General features: G+C 39.6%; 1 protein-coding gene across 2 annotated transcripts in view; it reads left to right on the top strand.

Moving 5' to 3' along the window:
* SAMSN1 (SAM domain, SH3 domain and nuclear localization signals 1) overlaps positions 1-22060 on the top strand; it is a 53324-nt gene extending 31264 nt beyond the window's left edge. For both annotated transcript variants that reach the window (XM_057368595.1, XM_057368596.1), the window contains 7 exons: positions 5697-5768; positions 6356-6511; positions 8433-8553; positions 9948-10099; positions 12130-12336; positions 13301-13451; positions 21529-22060. In XM_057368595.1, the coding sequence (XP_057224578.1) occupies positions 5697-5768; positions 6356-6511; positions 8433-8553; positions 9948-10099; positions 12130-12336; positions 13301-13451; positions 21529-21734 (1065 nt within the window). In that variant the 3' untranslated portion in view covers positions 21735-22060. The remainder of the gene's footprint in view (positions 1-5696; positions 5769-6355; positions 6512-8432; positions 8554-9947; positions 10100-12129; positions 12337-13300; positions 13452-21528) is intronic.
* Positions 22061-22266: the final 206 nt, after the last annotated feature.

The following is a 22266-nucleotide window of genomic DNA, read 5'->3' as shown; positions in this document are numbered from 1 at the left end:
AGCGATGCTTCTGTGGAGGGTGGATTTCAAGGCTCTCCCTCAGCGTTTCTGCCGGTGTGTAAATGAAGGGTAAAAAAAGGATAGCAGGGAGGTGGTAGTGCACATCATGCCAAATCCTTAACTGTCATTTTCATAGCTCCTCTGAGTTTGTCACACATCCTTAACCTTCTTTTAAAGTCATTTTCTTTTCATGGTTTTGTGTGCCACTGAAAGTCACTTTTAATTAAAWGTCATATAAATAATAAAGTCTTAATTACATAATTATTGCAAATACCTGTGTGCACACTCCCAGAATTGGACAGACTGCCAGGAGAGCACTTGGAGTGACTTTTTTCACCGGGAACTGAGAGTGCTCTGCAGCAACTGGGCAGGAACGACGGTGCTCAGAACTCAGGGTCAATGTGCACTTAAAGAAAGCAGAGTCAGATCCTTTGCCCACGCCCCTCGCCTTGCACATTTTGCAACACTCACTTGCACAAAACTTTCCGAGTGTTAAGATCGGCGTTTCTTAAATTGCTTCCTCATTTAGTCCCTCACAAAGTGTATTAATCAACCCAGCACATTTTTTTGCCCGGCAAATGTGCCTTTTTATGTCCTACATGGTTGCCCCCTTCCAGAGGAAGACTTAGAGACCTTGCAAACAATCCCCACCTCATTTAACTTCAGGAACAGCAGCTCTGCCCTTGCTCTCAGCTGCCCCAGCACCTGYCCAGTGCAAGGTGACCCTGGGAAGCACTGGAGAGTGGGTTGCTGGTGGTAACTCAGACTGGGGTTATGGGAACTATGTACCTCATGTCAGCAGGGATTTAGGCTTGAGAGCCCGAGGCTGGTACCAGATAGAAGCACTGATAAAACAGCTGCTCAGTGTTTACTTTGGAGAGTGCAATTTGTTCACCTGGAGGAGTGTTAGGTATGATTAACTCATTTTTTAATTCAGCTTTTCTTTTCCAGTCGTTTCCCACTGTTAAAATTCAGGTGTTTGATCTGAGGCTTCATGGTGGCAARTGGACTTTCTGTTCAAAGTCCACTTTGCTCCCCGCTGTCCCCACCTCCCTGCAGCTTCTGAACACCAGGCCAYGATAACAACCACTCTTTTATGGAGTCATTTTTAAGCCAGTTAAAAATGCCATTTCAGTAGATTGCTCTATTTGAGTTAGAAGGAACAAGCTGTATCTTTTTTATTGCTTTTGACTGGTGAAGTGCAAGGTTTAGGCCGTGTTTCATGTGGGCTATAAAGTTATATTAATGTGTTGGTTAGTGGTCAGAAKTTCTGTATGTGTAACTAATGCGTAAATAGGAAAAATTCCCTGTGGCAGAGAGGTCATGATGTCTTCTCTTTTGTTGCTTCCCTTGCTCTTTGGAGAGTTGCTTAATCTTTTACGCAAATTCTCATTCCTTAGACAGAAGTGCAGTGGTGGTGTTTGGTCTGTGGGGTTTTTTTCTCAGAACATCCCAAAAGCTRTAAATTTCTATCTTGCCATCTGGGAAAATAGGAGACAATTCTTTTGATTATCTATGCAAGAAGATAAGCTAGCAGAGGGGAAATAGTCATCCCTACTTGGTAACTCTTTCATTCTCAGAGTGGTGTCCTCCTTCTGAAGGGGCTAGAACCATCAGAGAATAGAGGAAATTAATCAAATCCTGATCTCCACTTATCTCCATCAATCAGAGCAGCAAGAACAGCCTGTTCTCTTTCAGGCTGTTGTGACTTCCCTCAAAAAAAGAGGGAAGAAGACAAGTGCCTGGGGCAGGCAAGGAAATTGAGCAACGTGCTGAGTTCCCTTTTTATGACTTCCAGTGACCATGTTTGCCCCTATGCAGCTTACATGGTTTGGGTAGTCTAAGGAYGAATAGCTAAAAATTAAAATGCATGGAGGAATTTGAAGAGATTCACTTGTGTGAGAGGGTCAGTACAAAGCCATTGCAACGCGCGGGACTTAAAAGACATTTTCAATAGGACTTGAAGCAAAATATAATAGGCCAGAATTTCTCAGAGCAGGGAACCAGATTGCTGGGCAGGGTGAATTTTCCAAAGAAAAATATGGGATGAATATCACCCATAATGGTTATTTAGCAGGCTAACTGCTGTCATTTTTGGCTCAAAGGTTGTCTTTAAACACAGGGAAGCTCTGACTATTTTATCACAGACACGAACTTACTTCTCCTATGAAATATCCTACAAGAGAAGGATGTTTTACAACAGAAAGTCGTAGATTGCAGAACCTGTTGTTTTTGTCTTACTATTTGCATACAACACCATATTATTTTCTAGRGAAAATGATAGGCTATTTACAGACAAACCAGACAATCAACTGCAGACTGTCCAAAYTAAAATAAACAACAATTACATAGCACTTATCTCTTTAAAAGGATTGTTTAAAGTTCCTGGATTTCAGGGAATAAATGATGCAGGAGATGATGGAAGAAGRTTTTCAAATTCATAAAAGTATCTTTGATGTTTTTTATTATGTTAGTTTGGAATACTGAAGGGAAAGAGATGAAAGTTAATGTGTTGATTTATATAAATTATTTGATCAGTCCTTGCGTGGGAAAACACAGTTGTTTCTCCCTCTGCCCATGCCTCCATTAGATTTTACTGAGCAAATTCATATTTGCTTAACATATCCCTGGGTAGCTCTTGCATGAATTGAGCCAGAAAAACCACTTAACTTTATAGGATGCTGAATCCCGGTATCAAAAGTCAATAGGGTATTTTCTCTTAGTAGCTTTGCATTTACTTTAAAAGCTTCCCTTCACCTGGAAATAAGGCCTGTCCATATCTTCACAAAGTAGGTGTTCCCTGACACTAATGCAGTGACTGACACTACCGAAARTAATAGTCCCATTCCCTCTGCAGCCAGGAGCTCCTAAATCTGCTTTTCGTTATCAGTATAATGGGGTTGGATATATTTTTAAAAGGTGGTGCCTATTGATTACTTAATGGAAAAAGTTAGTGTGGAGAACTGCTGAAGCAGCCCTACTCAGCGCAAGCAAGACCATTATCTAGAACAGTGGAAATCATCCTGTAACCCTTATTAATATTTAATAGGGATGAAGCAACACTGAAGTACGCTACAAAATAGCCCAAGGCTCCTGCACATGTAGGATATAAGGTTGTTTCAAGGGTCAGGAAAGAAAAACTGATTTCCCTGTGCTCAAGCTTTTTATGGGTAAGACCAACACTAAACAATGTTTTCCTTCTTGCTCCTTTTAAACTACTTGCAGCACATCTGCACTTTAATATACACTTATTCCTACTAGACATATTGAAGTGATGGAATGCAGCAGAAAGGTCAGTGTATGTTTAGAGATTGCTGAGACTGTTTTATACTTTCCCAATATTGCTGTGAATCCCAGGCTGCCTTCCTGTCCCTCCCTCTCCATGCCGCAGGGCACATTTGGCTGGGTTGACGAGCTAGTGAAAGGTGTTAATCCTGTCTAATAGAACCATAATCCTCAGGGTTGTGTTTTTTATATCATACTATTGAGCTAACCCCTTGTCACAGGTTGATCTTCATCGACTTAATAGAAAAGTTCTTTATGGGAATTTTAGATAAAATTAAGTGTACCATTCAAATTGTTGTTTCCAATTTCACAGTGTAAAATAAAACAAATAAACCACAATGTTTAGCCATCAGAGATTTTACAATCAATTAAGAGAAGAGCGGTGAGATTTTTGTATTTTCTTTTTTTTTTCCTTCCTCAGTGAATAGTAAATGGCATTTTAGTTGTCCAAAAATATTCACAAATCTGGGTCAGTTTCTTCAAATAACCTTTGGCTCRAAATATTTTTCAGGTTAGATATGGCCAGAAATATAAGGGTGGGGGGAGAGAAAAGTATGTTATTTTTCTTTTAAGATACACTCTTAGAATATGAGCCAAAATATGGGTAGACTTTCCTCTGACTCTGCTGAGGCTCCCRCTGCTATGCCCACATTCATTTTTTGGGGGAGGTGGCAGAGCTGGTTAATAAATGGAAAACAGGGAAATATATCAAGGAGGGATCTCTCCTTAACTCCTCTGGAAGCAGGTCCATGCCAGCATTAATTGTGAGAAGGCAGGCAGAGGCACTGGCTCCCAAACCAATCCTTTGCTCCTCCTCTTTGGTTGCCCAGGGGATGATGCGCCTCTGCTKCTTCTGAGGCTCCCTCATGACAATTCTTGCTTGGTGGGGAAGATTGAATGCTGTAATAGGAAAGCCAGGAGCTCACAAGCCTTTTGAGGCTTGTGAAGTTCCTGGATGGACAGCAAAAGGAGGGAGCGGGAGATGCCAGGTGAGGAGGGCACAGGGGGTGCTTTAGAAACCTGGRCAGAGGAAAAGATGACTCATGTGGCTGGGGGTGGGGGAAGAAAGCAATGGAACAAGGAACTAGTTTGGCTGAAATCACATGGGCAAGGCAAAAGGATGAATACGTACAGGAAAAGCTGTAGCCCAGATAGTCTGAAATCACTTATTAAATCAGCCAGGATGCATTTATTTTGTGGTTTCCTTTTACTTCARTGGTTTGCTATTTAGTTCAGTGGTTTTTTTTTCCTTCAGAGGGGATTTTTAATACTCAAAAATAGACAGATTACAATGCATCACATATAATAGTAAGCTCTGCTCAAGAACTCTCATAATGCTTTGAAGACTTTATTTTGGAATGGAAGAGGGAAGTACTTAAAAAACCCCAAATCATTCTGGATTTAGCTGGGAGTCTTGGTGAAATAAAACATAAAAATATGTTCTTGAAGACACTGTAGAGTGGATAATTGTTCAAATTCTGGCTGTTAGTAGGGCCACACTTAAAGGGACTCCAGACTTGTCATCAATGCCAATTTTATGCATTTTGCCACCATGAGCAGTACAGTGTCAGCCTGGGCATGTCTGACAGGTATTTCTGAATTATCTCGCTCCTCAAAATCTGCTGTGCCACTTCCCTTCCTTCAAAGTCATTTATCCACATGCAGAAAGAGTAAAATGCAGAAGGAAGTAAGAGTAATCTGTTCACTGTCTTTTTGCACAGCTCAGGTGATGCAGCTTTGCTATGCCAAGTAAAGCTGTGGCACAGAGGAAAGTTGTACCCATTTATGTTTAAAAATCAGACTTTCTAATTGGAAAGTTGGGAAGAAAAGCACAAGGCCTGCCCGATTATTCGGTCACTTATGCTCTCTCCACTGTGTGCACTTTGGAGAAGATGTATTCCTAATCCTCAGCATTTCTTGTTGATTCCTGATGGCAAAGAACCATAAATAATGTCCCTAGCTGCACAAGTACATTGTATAAATTCCACAATTTGCACCGCCAAAACCAAGTCTATTTCTTGTATCATATTTATGAAACTACCTTTTTTTTGAAACTCATGAACGATGGTCTTTCTTTCAAATAATGCATGGCYATTTATATACCTATTATATAAATAATGTGAAACAGATGTAGAAGGACTCATATAATCATATCCATTAACTGATTTGTATTTGAAGCAGTATTGTTTCTCTTACTCATTTTTCTGCTTCTGGCTGTACAGCCACAATTTTTTTTTTTTTTTCACAGTCACCTAGTTTGTTTCTAGCTGGATTTAGCAGTTCATGGTCCACTGATAGGGGAGGGATTTTTAACACAAACAGGCGTCTTTGACAGTTTTATTTAAGACTTAATAACAGAAYAAAGCAAAACATCACCAGTGACTCAAGGTTTGTCTTCTTTTCTTTTACAGCGCACCAGCAGCTTTGGAAGCTTTGACCGTTTCAGGCATCACTCAATATCAAAGGCAGATGATTCAGCTGAGGTCTGTACAGCACAAACTTTAAATTTCTGCAGTTCACTTTCCCATAGCAATTGCAAAAATATTGGGAAGTTATTGTGTAGATTTTACACTGGTGAGAACTTTTCTCATGTTCCTGGATCTGAGTGATTGAGGCCTTGCCAAAATGAAGAAGAGAATCACACCTAAAATTTGGCACTTTGATGTGAAAATTAGAAACAGTTTAAAAAAAAAAGTGCACTTCACATTGGTGTATGCCCAAAGTAACCAGCACTTTACAAATAAACCACAAATGTCACACTTCTGATTTCAAGACCTCTGCAAAAATTGCCTCAACTCTTATTTGTATTAGGGACAATAAATAATGATAAACAACATTTTTTACCGTAAAATGTATCTTCCTTCTGTCATTCACACACCAAGTATTGTGTTGCAAAAAGTATTGTGTTGCAAATATGTTTAGGTACGGAGTTTCCAAGCAAAATGGCCGTGACTGAATTTTGTCATGCTAACTGTGTTAGTGTCCTTAATATTTCCCTGTAATCCCTATTCCACTGTGCTGCATTTTATTTTCGTGGCTAGTTATTGCTTACTTTTTGATTTCAAAACAGATATGTGAGCTGGAGACTATAAGTGACATTGGGGAAGCAGTACAAACCAAAGCAGCAAACAATGGAGGAACTCTGGGCAAGAAGATGAGAGCCATTTCACTTACCATGAGGAGAAAGATGGGTAAAAAATACACCAAGGCACTGTCCGAGGAGATGGTAAATAACAGTCAAAGAGCTTTGTGTTCGTTGAAAATGAATGAGAAGTAAAATATGCATTTTTTCTGTTCAGGTTTCAACTGTCCTCAGTTGTGACAGTCCACAAAACCAGGGTAACAACATATTCTGAATTAAGCCAGCTTTTGGTGTGCACCTGCTCTTTTATGTGCATTTTAGTGTACACACAAATCACATAGTAAGAGCCCAAGAGAGTCATAGGAGTTTTACATCATTTAATGTTGCTTTTTTATCATGTATGAGCATGTGTGTAGRAGCACAAAAAACCTTCTCATGTGGACACAGGGGAGCACTGGTTGAACCTCACTATCAGTCTGATACTCTGTACAAAAAGCTTCATTAGAAGAATTTATCTTCCAATACAAGAATTATTTCTGAAGTCCATTTTGTAAAGGTCAGCCAGCATCCTAGAGAATTCCAGCTCGTATGCCTTATCTCCTTTTGCCTCATCTAATCTTAGTGAAACTATCTTTATTAAACATAACATAATCTTCCACATACTGCAAACCCTGTTTTCTCAGTGCAGTTGTGTCAGTATGTTCCAAATTTTAAAAATATAAGGGAAAAAAATTGTCACAATTAACAATCCTAAAAAATCTAGCCAGTCTACATCTGCAATATCAAGTAAGCAAGGTAAATAAATCAGTTTCTACTTTCTCACAAGTAGAAAATTGTATTTCACAGGATACCTTGAAATAGTTTTTGAAGGTCGAAGACAAGGATCTCTATCTCATTATTTTTTTTTCTAAAATGTAATCCATGATCCTTATATTATATTTGTATATTTRCTTTCTGCACATTTAAAGTAACAATTCCCATGACAGAAATTCAATGGATTATCTGGTTGGACGCACACATGTAGCATGATCTTCATTCCTGCAGGAGATGATGGCAATCAATGCTGGCCTCCTGCTGATGAWTCTATGGGTTATACTGCTGGCTGGTGTAACAAGCACAGTTCTTGTTGAAAACCAGCATAATTCTCATTTCAGTGCTATGCCTGAGCTGTGCTTGTACTTTGCACATGTACCATCATCTTTGCTTCACTTCAGCATCTAACTGCTGAATAACTTATTTTTACCGAAATATAATGTGCTGAAGGAAGCTTCATTTGCATCAGAATATCACAGACACTGGCAACATGGTGAATTCTGCTGAAAAATCCCTCCCTTTGAAAGGTCATCACTATTTCATTTATCTGTTACATCGTCTCTAACTTACCTGAGACTGAAATATGGATCTTACTGTTTTGARCAGGCTGTGATTCCTGAGGTGTGATTTATTGGTATCATCTCAAGGGGCCAATTTCATACACCATTAGACTTTGTGAGAGAAACATGCACCTGTTAATTCTRAAGTGCACTGGATTTTGAGGCCAGGGTGTTTGCTGGGCAGTGTGGTGAGCACGGTGCTAGAACACACCAGTGCCCTACGTGTGTGCAAGCTGTCCCCAGCCTGCCACCCAGMCAACACCCTCTTCACAAGTTCAGTCTCAAACACAGCTGTGCCAGCCAGTTCTTCAGAATTCACCTGCTTTTCTGTATTTCCTTCTCTGGAGACAAGCAGACAAAATCTTATCAGATTGCCKACGAATTTCCTGTTACAAGCTTTCAGCTCTGCCATGCTGTCTTGCAGTCTTCCTGGCTTAGCTGTTTGAGCAGGGTTGGGATGAGGTGAGTGGGACAGAGACAAGACAGGGAATTTCTCCAAGATCATAAAACACTAGGGGTGATTGTTGGGCATGGTTAGTACCAGGCACTAATTTCTAAAATGCTTTCTCTCACCAAGTAGTTTTTCATTYAGTACACTGATGAGCTAATCTCCAATGATGCTTTGAAACAAACAAAAAATATTTCTCTCAAATACATTTCTTGGGGGTTAACATTTGATTTTTGTGTTAAAGAATGAAGAGGGAAAAGATGACAGTGATCCTGGTGGTGGAACACACACTGAGAAGGTCTCCCTGAAAACCAGTGACTCTTTGGAAAGTCTCTATAGCCTGAACAGTGGCCAGAGCTCATCTAGTAAGTACAAGACACCTATGCTTCTTATCCAGTGACTGAATCAATACAGTTATTGTTTACGTCTGTGAAATCAGAGCTGGTGATCAAAAATGGGATGGTASAGAGCTCTTCAGTCTGACAGACAAAAGTGTAATTTGTTTAAGTGGGTAGCAGCTAGGGTAGATACAGTTCTCTCCAGAAATAAGTTGAGTGGTTTTAWGAGTGGAAATACCAACTTAAGAAAAAAATTAGGATGGAATTTATGGGATGTTGCTGGCATACATGCCATAATWTTTTTTTGTGGGGTTACCATTGCTGTAGTGCTGGTTTGCAGTCACTGGGTGCAGCCACACAAGCATCCTTTCCTGGGRGAATGGCTGTGAGTTCATCCTTTGCCCTGCAGACGTGGGGCAAAGTCTCTCTGAGATGCTGGAATGTGAGTCTGACCTGGCCGTCTCAGGCCATGATGCAGGGAGACACAGCCCATCTGAAACACACTGAAAACCCTCCCCCATCAGGGCAGTCTGGGTCAGAGGGCAGAGGAGTCTCTGATGGGAAATGTGCCTCCAYCTCTCTCTCTCTGTGTTGCTCTGCTGTGGACATTTGCTGAGTGTCAGGGCACAGCTATCCCTGGTGACACTGCTGTGCCACCCTGCAGGCRCCACCTGAGCCCTGAGTGCAGACTGGAGCTGCAGTCCAGACAATTTGCACTTAGAGTTCATCTGGCCCTGAGATGGAGCTGGGCACTTAAGCAATCACCTCAAACAAAACCATTTTTATGATCATTTTCTATGACGTGATTTGTGAAAATCGTATATGGAGTTTACTTCCAACACACTGCTGCTCTTATCTAAAAACATATTTGGATGGGATATTGCAGAGCTTGCTCAAATTTGCTTGAATTACTCTGCTGATATTTTATTGCTCAACTTGGATAAAATGACAGGCAGAAATGTTGATAAGATTAAAATTTCCCTCTGCAATGCAGGTTCTTTTGATGTTTCAGCTAGCTCTGGAATGAAATAAAATAACTTCTACAGTACTTGTTTTCATTCCTCTGAATAAACAGGAGAGGTTCAGCAGAATTAATTCCCTAAATTGCACTTTTAGGGTACATTTTATTAATCTGCAGAGGTAATATTTCAAAAAGTCTGTAAGCAAAATGTGTAGAYTATTAGTATCATCACCAGAAAAAGATTACTGTAGGGAAGGTATTAATGAAAGATCTCCTACCCATTTTCTCCCGTCTCTTGTGGCATGATTTTTATTGAATGTAGTTACCCTGGAACGTGTCAAACCCACCAGAACACACTCTGCCTCTGATTCTGTGGTTTTGAACACTCTGCTCTTGGCTGTGTGCAGAGCTGCATGTCTGGGCACRGGGTGCAGGGTGTCTCAAGCTGCCTCTCTCTCAGGTGGGGTGACGAGCTGCTCCGATGGCACGAGCAACAGGGACAGCCTGCGCTTTGATGACGAGGTGCCCTACAACGGCCCCTTCTGCGGCCGAGCCAAAGTCCACACCGACTTCACACCGAGCCCTTACGACACCGACTCACTCAAAATCAAGGTAAGGCAGGCACCAGGATTCCTTCTTTCCCACTAACAGTGCCAGTGGATGGCATTTTTTACCTGTGAAAATACATTTAATAGTGAGTTTTAAACTGTTGAAGCATTGGAACACTCGAACAGCAAGGCCAATCAGGTTTTTCAATGCTTCTGTAAGGACTTAGTTCAGACAAAGCCACCTGCTGCTCAAGGCTTTAAGGCACARATTCCAGGTAGGTGCCTCCTCATGGTATCTACCTACATACCCCAGCTTTCCTCAGAGTAAAACACGTGTTGCTCTCCCCATACATAATCTGGAGTAAGAGAAGATAAAATCTCATTGAACATGAAGTTGTCTCCCCAGTTTGCTAAGGCACAACCAGGATATATCCRCCGCTCAGTGGCACCCAGTGCCTTTAATAAAAACAGTTTGCCTTTTCATTAGACTTTGCTTAAGGCCTGCCTTTGAGCTATGAACTTTCTTCAGCCCAGACGTGGCAGGGGTATCTGAGCTGTGAGTGAGGAAGAGGAGCAACAAACATGGGCCCCCCTGGCCCTTCAGATGTCTGTACTCATGTCTTACTCAAGTCTGTAATCTGGCCTTCTCTTCCCTCTTTGGAAGAGCCTTCATATCCAGACTCTATTCACACTTCAGCCTCTTTTCTTCTTCTTTACAGCCTTTTTGCCAGATCCTCAGCTGTATCTCTCACAGACTTCCTCTCCTCCTCTCTGGCCCACGTGAGAGCTTGCGGTCTTCACCACTTGCTCTCCACTTCCACCCATGTCTGGGGCATTTCTCTTAAAACACTTTAACTGTTTTAGTTAGTTTAATTAGTCATTTAGTCATTAGGTATATTGGAATTATAAACTAATACTTAGGGTTGAAATCCCCTATATTTGTCACACAAAATTTTAGTACCCTGAATCTGAATTCAAAGTGCCTCTGCAGCTTGGCTTAGAGCCACTGTCTTATCCTTATCTGCATCCACATCTGAAGCTCCTGCGACTGCATGAGTGTGTAGAATAACATGTGTGCTTATACAGCTTCAAACAAATATATTTTAGTTTACATTTCAAATGTGCTCGTTGCTCTGAGCTCTTTATTCTAATTAAACCAGGWCACCAGCTCACAGTCAATTTTATATTTGGATTTGTACCAAAACTAKGGTGACCACTTGACTTGCTGTTCCTTGACCAGAACAGAAAAGATGTGAAAGTCTTGGAGCTGTGAACACATCTTAACAAACTGRGTTTGATTTCTAACTTTGTAACAGCATCCCAAATAAAGTAGGCATTTGTTGGATAACCCTTCAAAGGCTTTCAACATTTTTCTCTGCTATGTGCCAAGAAGAGAGGGCTCATTTTTTGAGGTCCTGGGAGCAGGTTGTGTGGGGTGACTTTGTAAGAGTCTTTTTACTATGAGAATTACTCAGAGTGACCATTTTTCTGAGCTGAGACCTTGGTTTCCACAGTGTCACAGTGAACACCTTTACCAAAAAGCCCCCTTGAAGTAGCTGTGTTGTCAACTGTTTTAGCATTCCTATTTGTTAAGGGAGTTAAATGTTCTTTATTATCTTTAAGAAATGTAGCCGGTGTATTTTACTATAAAATGTATAGGAGCCCACCTTTCACATAKATCTGTTATCTGTTTTTGAAGACCCTTGAGAGGCTAGGTAATAAGATTATTCTGTAAATGCTTTGCCACACATTTGAAAAATAACCTTACAGTAATCCCTTCCTTTTTGCCAAATCTATGCCCACTGCCCATGACAAAACTGGTGATGCAACCCCATCCCTTTTCAGGGACCAAGCGGAGCACAAAAATAGTCAGAGGGGCTGCTTATGCTGACCTCTCCTTCACAAAGGTTTGGAGATAAGGATACATTTTCTGTAGTTATTTTCCTGGGATTTTATAAAAGCAAAGGCACTAAATCTAGGTAATTAAAAAAAGTTAGTTCACACTGACTAGTGCTGGTTTTGGTCTACAGAGGAAAAGCTACATATAACAAACCAGAAGTGTAAGCAGTGGTGTGCTTTTTTTTATTTTTCTAGAAAGGAGACATCATAGATATCATCTGCAAAACACCCATGGGCATATGGACTGGCATGCTGAACAACAAAGTAGGAAATTTCAAGTTCATTTACGTGGATATTATCTTGGAGGAAGAAGCTGCACCCAGAAAGAGAAACCCACACAGAGGAAGCAAAAGGACCAAGTCTAAAACATTGCAAGAGCTCCTGGAATGCGTCCACCTGCAGGTCAGCCAACGCATTTCCCAGCTCTGTTTGAAATGTTCCCTTTCTGTGCACTCGGGTTTGAATGTCATTYACAGGCAGGAGAAAGGCAGCTTTCAGCAGTTTTGATGTCAGCAAAGCAAAGCAGAGCAACCTCGTGCCTGTCTTTTATCTGATGTGAGCGGCTTACAGAACCACATTTTACCGCATCACATGGCAGGGCTGGGAGACTCCACTCACACAGGGACACTGGTGGCTTGTCAGGTCAGCCTGGCTGCAATTGTGTCCCTGAGCAYAGGAGATGTGTGGCTGTGGACACTTCAGGGACAGGGCTGCAGTCTGAGTCCAGTGCCAAAATTGAGAATTTGTRTTTGTAATTTCTCGTGATCTTTAGGGAGCCAGAGTGGTTTTGCACTAAGCTYATGGTGTGCCTCTCCCTCTCTGCAACCCTGGATCCTGACTGAGTGTCAAAGTGTAATGAGGTCATGATTTACAAGTAACATTTTTAATAAGGGTAATTGCTTTGCTGCTGATGCAAACACTCCTTCCCCTGGAGCATGCACAGAGTTTTGTACTGAGTTGACACAGCTCAAGGGCCAAGGGCTCCCTCAGCTCCTCCACCTTGCTGGTCTCGAGGGGCTCCTCCTGTGCAAAGCCAGAGCACTCCATTCCTCAGAGTCCCTCCTGGGCCCAGTGTGGGAGTGACCCACAAAATCCAGACGCTCAGCAGATTAAATAAYTCCTGACAGGGTCTGCCCTGGTCCAGTTTGCCGCTGGACTGTTCTACAGGCTGGGATGGCCAGGAGGACTTCCAGGCATCTCTGCCTCTGYCCCCTCTTGCTCTCCACCTCTGCCAAAGGTGAGTCAGTCAGACTGGAGAATRGAGCCCTTTTCAACCTGGCCAAAAAGTAAAAGTGAAATTCTGCCTATTCCTCTACTAAATATAGTGCTTGTTTTCATGGGATGATTTGCTTGTTTGCTTTTGTAGGAATATGCCTCAACCCTCTTGCTAAATGGCTATGAAACTCTAGAGGACTTAAAGGATCTACAGGACAGCCACCTGATCGAATTAAATATTTCAAACCCAGAAGACAGGGCAAGATTGTTATCAGCAATTGAAAATCTCCAGGAATGTGACAGTAAGTGAGATTTGTTAAGAGTCATATGCCTTAGTCTCTTAACCAAAACAGAGCTTATTCCAAACAGCTCCAGCAAAGAATTTTCTTTAATTTTTTTAAACAACATTCTACAAGTAATTACAGATTTGTTCTTCCCTAACTTCATCTCACACTTAAATCCTTATCCAAATTAGCTTTTTCTTGTGGGAAGGTATTATTAAAAAAAAAAAAAAAAAAAAGTCAACCAAAAACCCACTAATAGCTGGTCTGCTTTCTTCTGTCAAAATTAATCTAACTTGTGTTTCAGGTGAGTTTCCAAGAGGTGTACACATGGGGTGTGTATATGCACATGTCTTGCTCACCATTATATTTTTTTCACTTGTTTCCTTTCATTGGGAGTGGAAAAACTAGGATATGGAACAGAAAAACCTTTTCTTCTGATATTTGAATGGTGTTTCCAGTCTGACTTTTCAGGTTTTGAATAATTTATGTCAACTTTGTAGAAACTACAGCTGAGCATCTATTTAATTAGGCACTCAAAACAGGAGATGTTTTTGTCTTCATTAATGTTTGTGCATATTCCCCCCTATGCTGAACAGTTGTATCATCAAATGTGCACTTGCAACTGAGAAGCATAGGAAAGGGAGAGAAGGAAAAATGTATTCCTGGGAAATTTTAATATCAATTTTTGTCACACATCCAGTTATTATCTCCTCRGTAGGTAGGCAGCCTTCAATTTTCTTGCTGAATGTTTGGGCTTTTTTTGGAAGCCCATTTGTACATTCAGTTGTTCTGCTCTTATTCAGCTTCCAGGGAAAGGTAAGGCTCTTGCAAACATGTTGGAGTGGCGTTAGAAATGTTTTCTTTGCCCTCCAGGTTCAGAAGTTCTTTCTGGTCTGTAGCTTTGCAAGATGACAGGTTTGAAAAGAACTCTTGAAGGGCTGTCTATGTAGAAAAAACAATTGAAAGAGTGAMTTCTTGAAGAAAAAGGGKTTTTTCAGGAATTCTGTTGCAGAGATCTACCTGGAAATCATCTGAAAATTATGTATATGTGTCACATATACTGAGCATGGTGTATTCTTTGTGGGAACCAGCTTTGTTGTGCTTTCTGCACCTTTTATTGTGAATGTTTTTTAATATTTAACACCAGAAAAATCATAAAGAAAAATGTTAGACTGTAATTTTGCAGCTTCGCATCAGTGTGAAAGCCAAACCGACACATAACAGTTTCTAACAGACCACAGGAGAACCAAACTATTCTGTAGTGGTGAGAATATGGTTTGCTGTTTATGTTCATGGAGTTAAAAAAGCAGAGCAAGCAGCTTTCAATACTGAACCTCTTTTCTGAAGGCGTCTTAACACTTAATATTCTACATAGTCCTCTGCAAGGACCAAACCTAACAAGGTTCTTACATGTCCCATACACTGAAAATTAATAAATTTACCTTTATAATCCACATTGGGTTTTTCCCATACTGGCAACATAAGATTAAGTAACTTCTCCAGGCAAAACAGTGCCCATGATGTTATCTGCATGGTAATCCMATAGTTCAAAGTCTTGTAACAGTTCTGGGAATAATAACATTAAATCTTATAAAGTGGTCTATGCTTCAAAATCAGTGATGACACTGTAGTCTTATTTCAAGAGGTGAAATGAGTATTTGTTTCACATGCACTTTAGATAGGTAGAACRAATCTTTCCAGTATTCAAATTCAGTCAAATAATTTTCCCAGAATTAATGAATTCTCAGGAGACCAGAACCACAACATCTTTAAATGCCATGCCAGCTGCAAGCATTCCTTTAAGTCTAGCTGAGTTTCGTAAGACTTATGTATATTTTAAGGTAAGCCATGAATAAATACTGTCCTAGTTTGAATCTTGCATCAGGGCTGAATCAAATCCTTGYCTTGTCTGGTTGCGAAAGGATCAGAGCGTTTGTCACGTGACTGGTAAGGACAGGATTGAACAACCTGTGCTAAAAAGGAGGATCCTARAGACTAAAATGGATAGAAGCTATCTGTTAAGTTGTTATAACAAAAGACAAGGCGTCAAGATGATCTTGGGGATAAGCTCAGCATGAGTTTGACGTTATAGGAATCATTTGACCTCTTTGTCCTTCTGTCAGTCACATTGGAAAATTGGGTTGAAAGAGCTGGGTGCTACTGTGAAAGTGAATTCTGCATCAGGACTGAACTTTCCTGGGTCAATATTTTTTTTTCCTAAATGGGCATGGCTCAGTACAGCATAAATGATTTTTTAATTAAAATTGATTTTGTGCATTGCTTAGAAGTGAGCTGCATAATTACCCACAGCTACAAAGTAATCTGTTTACAGGCCGAGGGTATTCTAGATAGAATTTCGGCAGGTAAAAAGTTCACTTTTTTAATAAGCTTTATGAAAAAAAGTAAGCTAAGGCCATAGACTGCATTTACTGTTCCAAACCCATCTTTCTCACAGAGCTGAGAAGACTTCCATGTCTTCATTCCATTCATGTTTCCATGAAGTACATGTTTGATTAATGGATGAAGGGTCAGGTGTAGCCCAGAGTTGAAATACAAGGGTTTCTGAGTTTTTGTAAATTATATTATTCAAAACAGACAAATGTGCTGGAACACAGCCTCATTTTACTAGATCCTCCTAGTAGTAGAACATCCTTGGTAGTAAAACCAAGATTTCATATTTCTTTAATGTGAAATCTGATCTTGTGAGATGTCCAGAGGTTTTTACAGGGCTTTTAATTTCTTTTTCATTCMTTGGCTTTTTCTTCACATTTATTGTATGTTATACTAAGTAATTTCTTCATAACATGTACTTGTGGTGTATAATTAATTTTGCAGAAAAGACATTTATTCAGTTTTCTAACTGCAGCAGTAGTTTCCACATTAATGCTTCCTAAAGCCATACAAAATATAGGATTTCTGGCAGTGACATTGTTTTAATCTTACATTCTATTTAGACCTGAATGAATTTGAAAGGAAAAATTTTACCCATCTTATACCATGAATTAAAAAGTAAGTTTTATTTAGAAAATGCTACCACATAGTGTTTTTTTAAGCAGATTTTTTTCCTAGTACTGCTCTATCTTCTTTCTACCTTTCCTGGGAGTCCAGACCTAAATTCATCATCTTCAAGTATTTCACAACGAAGGGCTATCCTACAACTGCAAGGACTTTTAAGCACCTCATGACCTTCCCCCAGATCTCAGATATCMTTTTAGATTTTCTATGAGTTGATCAGACCTATGTATTTGGGCAAAATTCTTGGTTTCCATGAATTCATGGCTGTGGGAAAAAAAAAGTCTTTTTCATAAAGTATTTCTWAATAGCTTTCTATTCTTCTCCCAGATGGCTTCTAGACAGGAGATGGATGTCTGTGCTTTTGTAGGATGCTATTTTTAAAGTGAGGCAGTTGCTGGATGGTTAATGAATAAAGTAATAAAAGAAATTTGGAACTTTTCTCTTGACCGTTTCCCAGGACACACGTTTTTGTGTGTGCGAAATAGGCTTGATTGTCTCCTCACTTAGATGATTTAAATCAAGAGGTTCATCCCTGAAGTCCAGTGGGTTACACTAGTCCAAAGCTATTCTGAGTTAAAGAAGAATTAGACTTCCATTAGATATGTGTACACAGTTCATTTTATGGGAAAAAAAAGCCCCAAAAGGTGAATATGTGCAATTTTGGGGATAATATTTTACACTTATCTCCCCAAATCCATTTCCTCAGTTTACTCTTCATATTTCAGGGCAGATTATACTGTAAATTCCACTACCAATACCAGATAAGGTTTGTTCTTTATGTATTGCACTCGGACAACAAGACAGGAAATAAGGACACAACTTCCAGTTCTCAGTCACATTCCTAACACAAGAATCGAGCTCCACAAGTGCCATTTCACACTGGGCAGTCCCTTTACGTACATGGGATCACACAGTATCCTGTCAAGGTCAAACAGTGCTCAAAGACAAYCTCCCCTTCTGCACTGTGCTACAACTCATTGGCCTGGACATAATATTGCCAGATTTCCCAAGGAAGCTCATCTTTGCATGACTATTAGCATTTTTCAACTTTTTTTTTCCAGGCACATCTGTTTGCTTCCAGATTTTAGATAAAAAAAAAGAAGCTTCACATTTCTTTTTTTCACCCCAAGTTCTCACATCTATTCAATAACTTCTCTCTCACAAAAGCTATGCCACTGATTTCAGTGAGTGCACTACTGTATATTTGTAAATATCTGCAAAATATTTTGTCTTTTGARTACCCAAAGTATTGCACAAACCACTTCAGGTTTCTCTGCGTCTTGAGAATTGCCTCCCTTTACTGCTTCAAAATGATCCTTTCTAAGTTTGATATTTGTGAGATCCCCTTTCCTTTTCACACTTAGATGGTCTGTGATACAKGGGCTGTGTACACACGTAGGAGGTCTGGTTTCATCCTCCAGGACTCGCTTTGTTCAGTGGGGCCAGTGACAGGGCAAGGACCAGTGGCCAGAAACAACAACACAAGAAGTTTTCCTTCTTTTGGTCCAAGACAAAATCCAAGCCTCCTGCCACTCATCAGGTTTAAACTGACATAAACTCACAAGAGTCAGTGTGACCTCTGTGCAGTCTTGAGCTGAATTTCCCCTAAACCCAAGCTTAAAATGCTTCCCTAATCAGGACTTTAACCTCATTACAAAGGGGAAAAGCGCTGGTGAAGGAAAAAAGAAATCTATCCCTGCACGTGTCCTGCACATCTAAGTCATTGAATAACAAAAACTCATTTTAAAGRTCTAAACAGTGAGGAGGAAGATAAGAGATGCATCACACATCTCTTACCAAGGCTAAAGGGCTCCCTTTTTTTTCAGAAGTCTGAATATAATCCTACCGTCCAAAGGAGTACTGGAATATATGTGTCAAAATGATGCATATCTTGGGCTCTTCTGGCCATATCATAGACAACAGTGACTGAGAGCCATTTATCTTATGTGAAACTGCTTTACTGTAGAAAAATGATAGGACTTCCATTTGTTGATAAGATAGTTATTTCTGATGATTCCGCAACATCTAACGGCAGTTTAATTTTATCAATTCCTGTTTTCTGTGCAGYGTAGCTTTCTTCTGATGTCCAAAAGATTAAGGCAGCAAACCCACCTTTCTTAATGTGGAACTTGACCATGTAGAGAAATTACTTCAGGAAACTGAGTAGAAGAGCCAAGAGCTTAAAAAAGAAAAAAAAGAAAAGAAAAGGAAAGAAAAAGAGCAAAAATTGCTTTGCTTTTCTCACAAAACAACTTCTAAAATTGCATGCTATGTATATTTATAATACTCAGTATCCTGTTCAAACAGTTTAGTAGTTACTGCATAATATTTAAGGTTGCTTTAAAGAGAAAAAAAAGGCATCAAAGTTTGCTTTTAGTCTTTTCTTCTTAAAAATGGATGGGGAGGGGTGTTCTTCCAACTTTTTCTGCTTAGAATGAAAACCAGAAAATATAACATTTTTACTGTCTCAAACACCTGAATACTTCCASTTTTCAGTTTTTCATGTAAGAAAACCCAACTAGTGTTACAGGAAGTTTTATACATTTGTATGTCTTTTACTTATTTTCCTAACTGACCTAAATTCAGCTTAAAAAAAAAAAAAAAGAATTCTCAGTTCCAGGATTTCTGTGAATTTTTTTCTGAAACACACTAGGGAGATATTGATTAAAAAAAAAATTAGGATCTGTTGTTCACCCAGGCATCACTCAGATTATGTAGACAACTAGTTACAAGGCACTAATACAGTGACTGAGACTGCATTTTCCATTTAATCCACTGGTTACTCAGTCTTCTTGCCATTGTAAAACAAACAAAGTGGAGGGAGGCTCCCCTCTGACCTTGAAAATGTAAACAGGATTAACACTTTTTAGGTCAGAGCTTGCCAGGGCAGCAGATGATGCTGGAGCAGATGAAAAGGCAGCGAGCGGCTTTAGGCGGCCGAGGGGATTAGGGGGGACGGTCCTGGTGCTGCACAGCCCGGGTTCCCTCTGCCCTGGTGGGGTGGGATGGGATGGGATGGGATGGTGCTGGGGGCAGCTACAGACTCACTCGGGATCAGGTTTTACTGGGGCATCGCTGGTGTTTGTGCTGAATGCTTCTGTGGCTGCTGAGAGAGCGGGAATACCTTTACCGGGGTGATGCCTTTGTAATTCCTTCCTGACTYCAATCAGAAATCAATTGGAGCCTACATGATCAAATATTTTCCCTGCAAAGAGAGAGATAACATTTGACATGACAAACTGTGTTCTGTAAAGTGAGAAGGAGATCAAACAGTTACAGATATCAATTAAATCTGCTGCAACGTGTACTCCTTCACGCAAGTGCAATTAACTGTTAATTTATTTGGGAACAAGGTGGAATTCTTATTCCTTGCAAAATATTTAAAGTAATTACTTTTATTATTCTTCTAAATACATCTGGTTATGCCTACACCCTTAGACTTTATTCAAAAAATAACTAAGTTGAGACTTTGGATTATTTTCTTTAAAAATCAGATTTGTTTTTCCAATTTTTTTAGGCAACTGGAAGTTAGAAAATATTAAACAGATTTAATCAGGCCAAACAAATCTACAAGACTTCCATCAAGACCTCAAAATATTTCTCCATRTATCAAAATGCTTTGTGAAATAAGCTTGTTGAAATCTCACACAATGAAAAAGGTCTCAGAAGAAACTCTCCCGCTGTTCCATTTTGCTCTAAAAGGGTGAAACATTTCAGTTTTTCATTTCTAATTTATTCTTTGTTATTCAATACAATATAGAAAAAATCAAATTTAAAATCTTTCCCATTTTACTAAATGTTACGATTTCCAACAATTGAAAGAAAAGTCGGTATGAATTTTCTTTGTGGAGATTTAAAATTCTAGGAACTAAAATAGATTTAGATTTTGACACAGCATTAAATCCTTCATATCTTAGGACTGCCCTTCTGCCTGAACTTGTATTGAGACAGCTTAAATATGACTAAAGATCCAAAGTGAACTATTTAACCATGGAGTAACAAATCAAGTGAAAGAAGGGAAATTTCTTYATAAAAGCAAAAAGGTACTATTTTTCTGAAGGACTGAAAACATGGAGTAAAACCATCTGTTTCTTCTGAAATGTGTTCAGTTTGCTTTATTCAGAAAGCCAAACACAGTTTGAAGTAAAACTATGGCTACAGGAGGYTGATAACAGCACAAGAAAAAAAGTAGCAAAGGGAAAGATTTATATTTTACAGTTTATTTTCTTAAAGTATTTATTTACTGCGAGTAAACATGTACTTCACAGCCAGAAAACATGAACAGGATATTTAAAACCAGTACGTGTTAGAGTCATGAAATACAAGTAAACACGAAAAGTCACGAAAACACATGACACGTTTCCTTGAGCTTTTCTTGAGAGGTCTGTTGATACTCTTACAAGTTGCAGATTTTTTCATTTGAATAGATTAGTCATACAGTAGCTAAACAAGGACAAATTATTTGCAAGATAATTTGCTTCTACTCAGTCTTGTAAGAGTGTTCAAAAACCATGCAGCAGAAGTGAGGCATCTTAGCTTCCTGTGAGGTCTCTGTGTTTTGGAAAATAACCTTTTGGATATCAAGCTAAGCTTAGGAAGTTTCCATCAGCCACCCACTCGTGCTGAAAAGCTCTCAGAGCTTTAGAAAAGCTGGTTACCACATCCTCGTGCCAAACACTTCTGAGGGCCAGCACGTTCTCTCTCCCTGCACAGAGCACCTCAGGGGCTGGAGGCTGCTCTCCAAAGTCACAAACCTGCAGAGCAATGWGTTATAAACAGGGATTCATCCAGGGATACACGAGCACAGGAGGAGGAATGGCGCCATCCCTGCTGKGAATGGCACCTGAGAAACATCCAGAAGGAAAAAGATCAACCTCAGCATTAACTTGTTACGCTTAAGTAATCATCTTTTTAATTCTCTCACACTGAGGTTTCTGTTTCTGATGGAAAAAATATATTTAGTCGTGTAGATCACCAGCTCTRTTTCCGAAGTTCTTCAAGATCAGTCATGCTGCTGTCTCAACTCTTTCCCAAGGTACTTATTTTGACAAGTTTTTCTTTCTTTTTTTTCCTCTTCTAGTTGAACAACAGCAGAACAGTGAGGGAGGTCAGGAGACTCAGAACTTAAGCTCTCACCAGAGCTTTGACAAATCACAGTTAAATGACTGTCCAAGAGATTCCGGCTGTTACATCTCATCAGAAAATTCAGATAATGGTAAAGAAGAAGCAGACCCAGAAGCCCTGTCTGACATGGTGCAGTCAATAACAATCAGTGAGTCAAACTGATTCGGTCCTGCTGCTTTTCTGCAGATTTTCAGAAAAGACAATCACATTCGTCAGTGCAACAGCATGGAAGCAGAACACAGAATATTGTCAACACTGAAAATCTACTTTTATCTGATCCATGATGCTTTAAACTGTTTAATACGTGGACACTTGATAGCGAAATGCTAGTTGATAATAGGAATTTCTCACCTTTTTCTTTTCAATGAATCCACAGATATTTAAAAAAAAAAAAAGTTTATACAAAAGTATTTATAAATATTTGTACAGCAAATGCATTTTCTGTAACAATAGAGAATTTTTTAGGTTCATAATCTGGAGATGTTCATTTCTGGGACAGTTCAAAATGTAAATACTGTACATATTTATTTTAAAAATATATGGATAAATCACATTGTCTCTATTTCCATCTGTGTTTTGCTGATTTGTGTACAGAATGTATTTTCTTTGATATATCGTCATAATAAAAAAGCGGATACAGTCATACCCTACTTTGAAAAGTACTAAGCCATTTCTCATTAATACTAAAGCTGTT

Source organism: Malurus melanocephalus, unplaced genomic scaffold (genome assembly GCF_030028575.1).
Source record: "Malurus melanocephalus ecotype Western Australia unplaced genomic scaffold, MMel_1.1 scaffold_95, whole genome shotgun sequence".
Lineage (NCBI taxonomy): Eukaryota > Metazoa > Chordata > Aves > Passeriformes > Maluridae > Malurus > Malurus melanocephalus.
Note: the sequence above shows the minus strand (reverse complement) of the source record. Positions and strands in the feature narration are given on the sequence as shown.